Here is a 12,279-nt window from a genome sequence, read left to right as displayed (position 1 = left end):
ATTTCTAAAATACAGGTTTATCTAAGCTGCCCCTAAAGTTTTTATATTTTGTGATAGGAGGTTTTAACAGCCCAGCCACGATAATCTATTCCGTAAAACCTACAACGTCCTAAGGGGTAAAATTTGTATGTGATTACATTTATAATACAAACTAAATCTCACTGAATTCATTATCTCTGCCATCCAACTCTATGTATTCCTTTAATTCAATTTTCTCGAATGAGGAACGTAACATGAAATTAAACACACGTGTTCACTCAGTTGATGCAAACAGTTATATAATTTATTTAAGATCCAAACGGGTTCAGACATGAGTGTTAGATAAATATGTTATGGTACATTGCATTATTCAATATACATTAATATACAAGATGTCTTACATGCCATAAATTGGTATAGTCCTAGAATTGAAATAATAGATGAAATAGACTACTGCAAGATCCTTTCGACCTTATCCAATTAACGGAATAGATTTTTCACAATTTTAGACTATTCAGGGCACACTCTCGAATATTGATGACAGTCAGAAAAAGAAAATATATATATATGTACAAACACGACATATTGAGATCTTCGATGGTATGTTTCTTCAGCTGAAAACACTATACACTTATCGTCGCAAAACAGTTACATAATACGAATAGTCTCGTAGCACGATATGAGGTATTTATTATAACACTCTTTTTATCAATACTATTGCATCTAAAGTTCTCTTTTTCTAAAATATTCTAGCGCGATGAATCTACGAAAATACAAAAAATACACACAATGACATTCTATCTCTTCAACTTGTCTCAAACATAATGCCATATATCTTCAAATGCCCCATCAATATTTAAATTGATTGATTCATCAGTTTCCACTGATAATAAGAACACGAATAAAATAACCATTTCAACTATTTGCCATGCCCTAAGAAGTCAGAGTTCCTAGAACTCCTAGAACTCACATACTATGCATCTTTTGAAACACAAAATGTATTTGTAGGGCGAAGCATAAATACATAATAATGGAATCGGTGTATACTGCGCAAGGCCTATCGTGTTCTGAAAATATTGCTTAATGTCACAAATTTGTATCAACCCCTTTCTGGTATCAGAAATATAATACTACCGTTTTCTAAATTTGTTAATCGAATAGGCAAGACAACATCATTGTAACACAATAAGTAGGTACGAAATAACACCAGTTACATGATACTGAAGGATAATAAAGTAATGATAATAGAATTACTATAACTAGGGATTCCTCAGGCTTATAAGAAATATGTACAATCCTTTAAACAAAAAATATACGTTTTTCACGACAGGTGGGGTACATCGACTCACAAGAGCTTTTAAACAACCTGAACATATCTATAAGTTTTAATAGCAGTTTTGTTTGCCTTTGTGTTACTACCGATGGAAAAGTAGAGGCCCCAAGACAGATAACTGAGGGGTTCATAATATTACATCATGCATGGGGGAGGGGGTGGGGGTAGAATTGATAGACTTTCATTTTAAATCAATGGGCCTTTGAGGACATTGTTTGCAGCGTAAACGACAAGATTTTTATTGTGCAAATATGAACTTGAAGTAAGTTACACTGGAAATCCAAGAAGACTCAAGTTTCTTTTATAACTCACTATTACTATGTAACGGAGGAGAAACAAGACACAGATATTCTTATGATTATGATATAATGGAAGCATTAAGGCCAAATGAGAGTGGTCAGGAAATGCGAATATGCATTATAATCTTTACTAAAAACGAACCAAATGAATGAAAAGAGGAAAATACATATTACTTTGCTCACCACCTGAAAAACTTTCGACAGCCGCTTATTCCGAAAGAAAAATAAAATTTGTCAATTTGGTGATTACTTGTATGGATTATTCTATGGACAGTAGGTGAAGGTTATCCCTTCTCCAGAAAAAAAAGTTGGACAACGTCAGCGAGGGAGAAAGGGAACCTAGCCACGCTCAGATGATAATACTCTTACAATTGCGGTAGAGATCTTCCACCTTTTGGTACTGGGCGTGTAGGAAAAAAGGAGCATGGGTCGGTGATCATGTTACCGCGATTGCCCTCATTTACTCGCGTACTGTTCTTCGGATTTCAAGCTCTTGCCTTGCCTTCCTGTTTTGGAGGCACTATCCTCTATCTTCTGTTTGCTCGTTTGTTCTTGGCGCAGGAATGCGATCTGGCCAAGACCACGCAGCTATTGGATTCATCTCGGGGAACCCCTTGAGCAGCGTAGGGTGTCATGTCCCCATGTTCAAATGGTACAAGAAAGAAATGCCAGCGTGTGTGAAGGCGCAGCTGGTCACGTCCTTCGGTCATTTCTCAAATTGACCATTGGGTAGGGCTAGTCTGGAGTTCAGACTAAAACTTTACATACTATTGTATCTATTCCAGATATTCCAAATACGGGTAGATTTATTATTAGACTAAGAATAAAACACAGGCTAATCACGTTTGGGGAATTTCGCGACAGCGGTTAAATAAAAATTAAACCAAGATTAAATAAATCCTTTGTTGATTATGTGCTAAGATACACTTGCAACCTCTGCTGATCTTGCACTTCCTTGGTTTTGTTGTTTAAAAAGTTTAATAAAAAAATACATCTGCAATCGCACAAAGTCTAACAGAAGAGAATTAAGGTCAATTGTAATAAACATTATATACATTGCAAACACGTTAAATTAAGAACGGCCCGCGCTCATCGCCACTTTTTCATATATCTTGAGAAGATAGTAACATGCGTATCGGAAAGTACCGCTCGCATACTATCCCGACTTTTCGCAAAGACGCGCGCAAATCTGCCATGACATTACTTATCCATCGTAGTCTCGAATTAATATTTTCCTTGTTGGTGAGTCGATAAGCTGGACGGGGCTTAGAAAATAGGGGTTCGCCGACTTCAGTAACGCAATGTGACGTGACACACGACGCTACCGCAGCTTTCTTTGCGTACCAAATCCTTGGTCGAGTTTCGGGCGGGAAAATAAATGAAGAGACAAGCCCAAAGGACATAGTTACTTGACTTTCAACTCCCAACTCCTCCGTGGATTGGTGTCAAGCAACGTGCTACTATACACCCTTCTCTTTACCCTATTCGATTTTAATATAAAAAAAATGTTACAGAACACCTCGCGAGCCTCATTTGAAACTTCTTACATATTTAGGTTAAGAATTTTTATTTTGCAGGAAAATATCAACCAAGTTAATTATCAGGGTACTTATCAGGGTGCCGAGTTTCCTTAGGAATGGAAAGACCACATTGACTATGGATGTCACGATTGAAGTTCACTTAGATCTTACATCGACTAAAATGACCGTTCATACAATTTGATGAACATATCAAAATGTACTAATGTATTGATCTATTAATATTATTTAATATCCGGTAATCTTGTAGGGGGAAAACGTAGGCCTACCACTCACACCTTTGACATTCATTTTAAACAAGAACAAACAGGTATGAAGTTGGCGTTTGAAGAAATATCATACTACATGATACCATTTGATTAAGTTTTTAATTCAGATTTCTATTTGTTATCACGGTAAATCCATTGTAGTTGTGAGGCAATATAGGAAATTAACTTGCAGACTGTATTTTAAGGTCTTTTATAACACCCTTTTCCTCATTTTTGTGTTAAAACTTTCTTTGACCACTACAGCCTACTTCCTAAATCAGAAAAAGTCACATTTCTCAAGTTAGCCAAAGCAAGATATGGTGATCGTTACTCAAACACTATGAAATGAAAAGGAAACGTCTTTCATTGTAAAAGGGCGCTAAAGTTCTGTAGAGAAAGAGAGGGTGAGAGGGAGACGGGGGGGGATGCCATTATTACGATGAAGGTAAGTTTTCACCATGGCTTGACATCATTTTAGATGCCCTCGTCCGTGACGTCAAAGCCTATGCAGTATTTTGACTAAAAGTGATATCATGTAAGACGAAAAGGTACACCAGTTGATTTGGCATACCTTGGTTTATAATTTTGCAAGCCCGTTAAACCCTTTGAGAATATTTCTTCAGAAATCATGATGTGACGGAGGAAAAGTGGTACAAACGTGTTTTCCCCCGAGTTAAACCATACACTTAAGATGATTAGCTTTGTCCTTATTAATAAGTCCGCCATCATGAATCGATACCAAAGCTTTGCACCGGAGATTTCGTTAGTATTTCTAGGAATGAGTTAGGCAATGAAATGAAAGATGTACTTCAATTCATTTCAGTTTCCGATGTCTTGTTCTATATATATATAGATTTCATTTGATAGGCGTCTTTTTAGGATATCCCAACGGAAAATCCCTTAAGCAACACGATCATCATAATTGACGCATATAGGATCAACACAACATAGACATGAATACCGCGCACACAGCACACTAGTGACCCGTTAATCTCTCAACCATCTACGTAACAATGACGCGACGATTACCATACATTTCTATAGGAAATACACCGATTTTGTCGACCGAATGACAAATCTATATTCAGCAGTTGTGTAACTCGGCCTCTACGCTTAAAAAAATACTTGAAAACACTAAATTGTTCTCCTTTAGGTATTACCTCCAAAATTACATTACCTCCCATACATCCTTTCGAAAAAATGAATTGTGCAGGAAATACTATCCTCCTTCGGGCAGGACATTCTTTTTAAAGCCTTATTCCTTGAATTGTATTTATGTACATAGTTTATCTACCTTATCAGGCATAAAGATAATTTTCTTGTTCATAGTATCTTATGTGTAATAAAGCTAAAAAAAGAAAATCCCCCTTCGGGAAGTTCATTGCCACATAATCAAATATTTAAAAATATTACAAAATCAGATCATCAATTTCTCGAAGAGTCGTTTCCGTTCATAACTTTCTTTTTGCCACAGTCATGGTGATTACACAAGGACCGTCACCTTCACAACTTACTTCCTGCTTGCCAGCACTGGTCTTTCTTTCTTTCTTTATATGTTTATGTTTCGCTTCACTGTAAATACCTTATATGTAATGCGCTTTGTACCTTTCTAAGATCCAAACTAAAGAAATGTTAGAATTATTATTATGTGGATTAAACGGCAATATTAGCAACATAAGAATCTATTAACAGTTAGTTTTTTTAAGCAGATAAATTGTAATGGGATGACTTGCATGTGCATTCGTGAAACTTTTTTTTTCATGAATATGTGTACTGGTATTATGAATTTTTGCAATTGCAACGGGGACGTATTCTAAAACATAGTTAATCTATTGGAAATGCACTTCGAATCATGATGAACAGCTGAGAGATTTATGTCGAAAATTGGTAGACCTGGACCAAACATAATATTACTTGGTAATTATGGCAAGATAATGCAGTCAAAATGAAATTTATACGGCTTAGTGTACCCACAGTATGATAGAAGCGCTGGTGGTGGTTCGTGATTCTAGAAAGAAAAAAAAAAACAATCTTAGTTCTTTTGTAACGCATGCAATAAACAAGAGAAAAATAATTGTCAGGATGCGCTTGATCTGGTTAGATATTTTGTTAAAAAATAATAAAAAAATCCACCAAACTGGAAATTGTCTCCTCACAATAGGCTATATCATACATGATAAAATTTATCTTGACGTCTCACATTGGTTTGTATATACAGAGGTTATTTTATGACTGATTTTCTTTTCAGATACCATACAAAGATAAGAAAATAACCCGATGATAATTATAAACCGTTTTGTCCCCAAAATACTTCTTTTCTCATTAATCGGTTATAGATATCTTCAGAAATCATGATGTGGGAACGTTGGAACCGAAAGATAAAACCATACACTTTAGATGATTAGCATGATTAGTCTCACATTGGTTTCTATATACAGTGTCTATTTCATGTCTAATGTGTTTCACATACCATACAAAGATAAGAAAATAAGAAAAAATACACATTTTGATCCATTTCAGCATGCCGTAGCTTTTCCAAAGCTTTGTATCAATCACCGAAAAGAAAGAACATGGAAACAAAAAATAGTTTTATGAAAAAAATGATATAAAAACAGAGATCACACAATATACAAGAGCTATACAGTTTTATTTCTACATTTTCTGTAAGTGAAGATATTTAATATGAAATCTACCTCTATGTGTTAAGTAAAGATAATGGATAGTTCATAAATGAAGCCTGTTTGATTGTAAGGGAAACGACACAGAAAAAAAAACACATTACATAACAGATATAATGTATAATGAAGCAGAATTACAACTGCTACATTAGAACACGATCGCCTGAACGATAGTTTTCTCCTGTGAACTCCTAAAACTTGGTTACTTTCAGTTTAAATATTCTTTGATTACACAGCGTATTAGAAAAAAATAATATTGACATATTTTATCTCCAAAATAAACAATTACAAAGATTAATAATCTGTACAAGATAAATTAACACGTTACATCTACAGAATGCAATGAAAGTGTCAATAATCGATAATTAAGAATCGCATCGAGTTGGAGTTTTATAAAGCTGTTCGTAAAAGTTACGCACGACTTTGCGCACGATTGGAACATGTTCTTGGGTGCTATTTCAGCTACAGAGGGATATATCATTTAGCACGAGAAAGGGTCACCAGTCGTGAGCACAGTCCTTCGTAACTTATAAAACAGCTTTATAAAACACTCACCAGGTTCCAAAATACCCGTTAGTATGCCCTCTTGCTGTTACTAATGATATGCCAATATGTTATGAGAGTTATTCACGTATAAACAGAAACATTCTTTCCTGTAAAACAGTTTTTCTCATTGTTATTGATCCGTTTAAACAATTTGTTTTCATCATGAACAAATAAAAAGAAGATCATTCAGCATACAAAGGTGATCACATTACAGATTGAACACATGGTAAATGGTACTCAGATCTCTTTATGAAATGCATACACACAAGTCCTAAAACACCTTTATTGCATTTATAATACTCAACACATGAAGACCCCTACAGACAAATACATCATCCAAAAATTAATGAGTTCTTAAGACTGATAACACAGTCTCTCAGACTTCTGCCAATGACGCAATATGAGTTTGAATTACGGAGCATGCGCATGAGATAAGAATCCTAGATTGGCTAGGCCTGGCTCCGCCCATATCACCTGCCACTTATCGGCATAATGAGGTCGCGTTGCCAATAGACATGTATGCATTGAATGAGCGAATGTGACTGGACGGTCTTATCTATGTTTTACATTTTGAATTACAAGCCCTCTCATCGTATAACTCACATAATTTCTATAGAGAAATACATTCCGTCTTTTGCAATTCTAAAATCAAAATATTATTTCCATTGCGTCATGAAGATCACGCCATAAACACACTCATCTGAAAAAGAATTTCTCGTGTATAAACTCCATCATGTTTTTAATCAGGTTCAAATAATTGGTGGGAGACAAAACACTACGTTCCCTTCATCATCATTAAGATTTCATTAATAAGAACACTTTCTAGTCTATTTTACACTAATCACTATGACCAAATTATAATCTGACAATTCATTTACTTAATATCAACCATCAGCAAGACAACGATGTCGAATGTTCACATTTTTTAACGCCATGTCAATGGAGAAGCCTTCGCATTCGATGCTAGTTTGTTTTTCACTTTTTAAAAGACAATGTAAATCTTAATCATCAAGTCAAATTCAAAATGATCTTTTGAAGTATTAGGAGCAGTATATGGAATTTAGATAATACTATGTTTCAATGAGGTTTGTCGTCAAGGTTACAACTACTGTACATTAATTTTGTCAAATAAAAATTATGTTCAGGCGGCGGGTCCAAGATCTCAGAACGACCCCCTTCCCCCCCCCCCAAAAAAAAAGGGGCACACGAAAGGGACACGACATACCACATGGTACGGTTGGTGGAGACCAATGGGTCAAGTGTGAGGTTGGAGGGTAGGGGATATTTCCCTGTTCCATGACATTTACTCCGGCGACGATTGCTCCGATGGAAAATCTGCACGTTAAGCCAACATAAAATATAGCGTCCAAAACTAAATAAAATCAAAACAAATCAGCCATTGTGTGTGTGCTACATAGGCCTGAATCTAAAAACAATAGGACACAAATTGAGAAAGCTCTCGAACGCACCTGCAGTCGTCTAATTTGAACGCATGCAATTAATGAACTGTCAGATTAAAACCTCGCAGATGATTAGGGCCCCGTAACAAAAAATGTATGTAATTGATAGCATGTATGAAAGAACACTTCTGATTGGTTCCTAGTCAGTGTTTTGAATAAAATACGCATGCATGGCCAATCCTGATTGGCGATTGTCATGTGGCGATTGATGGCTAACCTTGGTGTTACGGAACCCAGGGTCTACCTTGTTCTGATGATATCAAATCGCGAAAAGGAGAAGAGATTGCGCAGATTTCTTCGTGATTACGTCGGTATCTCGACGTGCTTCTTGTCTCCGAAGAGTTCTGCGTCCACGGGGTCATCGGGGTTGGTATCGTAGCCATAGAGAAAGTAAGGGTTGCCGGGGATGTTAGCAGGGAAGGTGTCGGGAAGTGTGTCTCGTGCTCGCTCCTCGAAATGATAAACTCCGGTTTCAGCGAGAAGGCTGTGAAAATGGGATCGTAAATGAGAATAGCCATTAGAAGAATGCTATAATATAGTGATGATATATTTACTGTAGCACCATGTTGTGACTGTGACTACTACTACTACTACTACCCTGTAAAAACTTTGTTTACAATCTTAAGCACGTTGCTTAAGCCCGTCATTCTAACAAAAAAAAAACTGTTGAAATTGTTTGAACTTTTTTCAAACAATGTAAACAAGAATTTTAACAACTTTAAAAAAAATTATATGTAAGAGTGACGGGCTTAAACAACGTGCTTAAATTTTTAAACAGCGTTTTTATATTGTACGACTACTACTATTAATAATAATAATAATAATGATGACAGTATTAATAACAATGAAAATAATCATAACATTAACAATATTAATAATAGTAATAATACTAATAGTGATAATAATGACAATAAAATAATCAGAACAATAATAATAGTTATTATAGTAATAATAATAATAGCAATATAACTTTTAGTTGTTATACAGTATAATACAAATGAAGGAAAGCCGTGGCAAATTGTATAAAATATTCATGGTTCAATTTGTTTTCTACTACATGTACTCGTGTCACCAAATCTCCTCGGTGATATAAGAGCCAACCAAGGAAAATAACGATGTTCACATCACATTATTCCTGTAGATAACAACATCCAATTGATAGTCAAAATTCACATAATTGCCTATATAAACCAATCTCTGAGAAACGTGACATTTCTTCAAAACACGATTGAGTTGCAAAATCTACCCCAAACACGCAGTGACACAACGGAGCGTTATACTATTCAAGTATCATTCCTTTGTGAAGTCACGCACAAAAATCACTAAAACGTCAATTATATCGTGTTTGCACGTAGGTTCACGAGGCGTGCATTTCCGAATTGACACAAAGTTTGTTAAATTGGCGCTTTCACGACAACATTACAATGAGATAACCTGCCAATAATTGACAAACCTAACTTTTACGCCCTCGAAAATAATTGTAAATATAATGCCAGGAGAAAATTCATCATTCGTCAAATATATGCATTACTTAATTTCAGTAACGTGTTCACAGTTGTGCGTTAAGAAACAGAAATAAGACAGTTACAAAATGTTTAACTTAAGACCAATACTGAATCACCTGAAACAGCTGTACGGTTAATACTTGTTTTTCACATGTCAACTCACTGAACCAAGAAATATTGTGTGATTTAAGTGCATTTACGGACAGGTCACATCATACAACACACTCGAGTCCAGTTGCATGACAGTTATTACAAAGCATTCTGACCATGGCAATCATAATTATTTCTTAAAAAAAGGTCGTTTTATGGCGCAGTCACATTTCCCCTACGGCTGCCGTACGGCGAGTCGAAAACAGCCGTTTTAACATTTTTTAATACCAGCTACATATAGGTGGTTCCAATAAAAATGAAACGGCTGTTTTCGACTCGCGTAATGGCCGACATAGGGGAAATGTGACTGAAGCATTAAACAAGAATCAAGGTGTGTGGCACGTTCCTTTTAAAGGCAACGTCCACCCAGGTGTAAAGTTACTTTATTTCAATTCATAAAAACAGCGAATGAAAAAGTAACACTTTAAGGTTGGTTTAAGAGCCATCAAAACTGCAGAGTAATGATTTCTCCAAGTTGTCATGTTGTGACGTAACAATGCGAGTAGCTCCCCCATTGAACATCTAATATAAACTCAACAAATCGCATTACTTTAATGATGTATTCATGGATGACTGAATTTATATTTTTTTAGTGAAGGCTGTATGCAAAGGGAAACATCTCCTTTTAAATGATGGTCCATTATACTGCAAACATGAAAATACGACATGACACATTTGCAATACTTTCCTTTATACCAGTTACGATGTGGCAATGTGAATTGCATTTTAATACTTCATCATACAACACAGGTTTATTCCCTGTGGTTACGTTATGAAAACGATGTGGTTTGCTTCGTCGCCTCATACTAATATGCAATTTTATAATAGACCAATTTTCTAATACAACCACAAAAAAACACATTTTACACGTTAGGTTGGTCGGTAGGATATACATGTATCGTGTCGCGTGACTGATATTGTGTTTATTGGTCAAAATGGCGTCAGAAATTACTTGGTCGCCGTCGACCTCAGCAATATGTAATGATGATAATTCTAATCAAGATACATGTATGTAGAAACATGTTCCACTAATAAAAAAAACATGATTATAAACGTACCATCGTATTTGGATACTGATAAAAAGTATTGATCGTCGAAAATTGCGTCTTTAAATCTTTGCGACCCCCCCCCCCCATCTGGGAAACGTTCCATCAACATTTTTTCCGACAAGTTGTGAGATCTGACATTTTTCATAGATTTGATTGCTATAAGGTACTGTTTCTATGGTAACTGCCGGATAAAGTCCTTTCATGAAACTCTCCCCGTCATTTTTTAAATTTATTTTTGTCTTCGGTTTTTGGCAGAAGGTACGGCTTAGTACAAATTCAAATAATATGCAAGGCTACAAATGGAAAACTTTTAATCGCTAGCTTACACCATCCCGGGGAAGGGGGAGGGTAGGGTCAAGCAGAGTGCCCCACCGAATTTTGATTACCTTTCTCTTTTTTTGAGGGAGGGGATTCTCTCGGAAATGCTTTGATTTAATTTTTTACGGGGGGGGGTATCATCCCCCAGGTATTAGCTTTCCAGGTTACGCTACTGGTTTCAATCTTATGCACTGTTTTGAAGACTATTAAAGCGCAGTGATAAACGGGAAGAGGGCGACCGCTACTATCACTTTTCAATTAGTAAAAAAAAGTGGAGAGAGGGGAAGGAAAGACGAAAAAAGGAAGAACACTTAACAACAGGTGTCGTGTATCTGTATAATAAATTTAAAAAATAAGGAAAAACAGTCACATTTGGCTCTTCTTGTCCCAACCTTTTAAAGTACAATGGCGCCGTCCGTGTGTGTATTTGAATCTGATTTTTCCTTTTACTCAAATGAGGGACCTTCAATTCATTCCCAAATTGATACTTTTATATGTAATATCATACAATGTTTAATCATAGACAACATGAGTAGGGTCCGTGGTTTAATATAGGGACGATAGATAGATACCAATGAGATATGACGATATACATGTATACGCACGAATCTCATTAGACGTGATCTTAAACCTCGCCACGCTAATACCCCCATCTCACTAGATGGCAATTCCACTGCGATCGTCAAAAATCGACAAAGCGTGGTATAACGTAGCTTGATCGTGCCTTGATCTTTTCAATCTTCTCCGTCGTACCTTGATCTTTTCTGATGCGGCAAGGATCGCCACCATCTTCCTGGTCGCCACAAAATTTTGAACATGTTCAAAACTTACGTAGCGAGATCGTGGAGGTGCTAAAGCGCATCAATCGAGTCATGAGCGTATTACAAACGACAAATTCGTAGCTGTAACGGAGCCCCAACGCATAAAGCGTAGTATAAGCGCATTAAAAGCGGCACCGATCGCCCGTGGTTTTCAGGCCCGTTCCCAAGACAATTCTGCTACGCTGCTTCCGTTTACAAGGCGACTGCCTTGCGCTCGACACGCTTCACACAGCTTCCACCACGATGCTTCCTTCTTTGGGTGACATGTGGCCCATGTGGCACACGTTCTCAGCCCGCTACAGGCGTTCGCGTTGCGCTTTTGCTGCGCCGCTGATGACTGGGCAGCGATTGCGCA

General features: G+C 36.5%; 1 protein-coding gene across 1 annotated transcript in view; it reads right to left on the bottom strand.

Moving 5' to 3' along the window:
* Positions 1-267: 267 nt before the first annotated feature.
* Positions 268-12,279, bottom strand: part of LOC129260703 (guanylate cyclase soluble subunit alpha-2-like) — a 149,836-nt gene continuing 137,824 nt past the window's right edge. The window contains exon 9 of the mRNA XM_064114581.1: positions 268-8,565. Within this exon, the coding sequence (XP_063970651.1) occupies positions 8,385-8,565 (181 nt within the window). The 3' untranslated portion in view covers positions 268-8,384. The remainder of the gene's footprint in view (positions 8,566-12,279) is intronic.

Source organism: Lytechinus pictus, unplaced genomic scaffold, assembly GCF_037042905.1.
Source record: "Lytechinus pictus isolate F3 Inbred unplaced genomic scaffold, Lp3.0 scaffold_19, whole genome shotgun sequence".
Classification (NCBI taxonomy): domain Eukaryota; kingdom Metazoa; phylum Echinodermata; class Echinoidea; order Temnopleuroida; family Toxopneustidae; genus Lytechinus; species Lytechinus pictus.
Note: the sequence above shows the minus strand (reverse complement) of the source record. Positions and strands in the feature narration are given on the sequence as shown.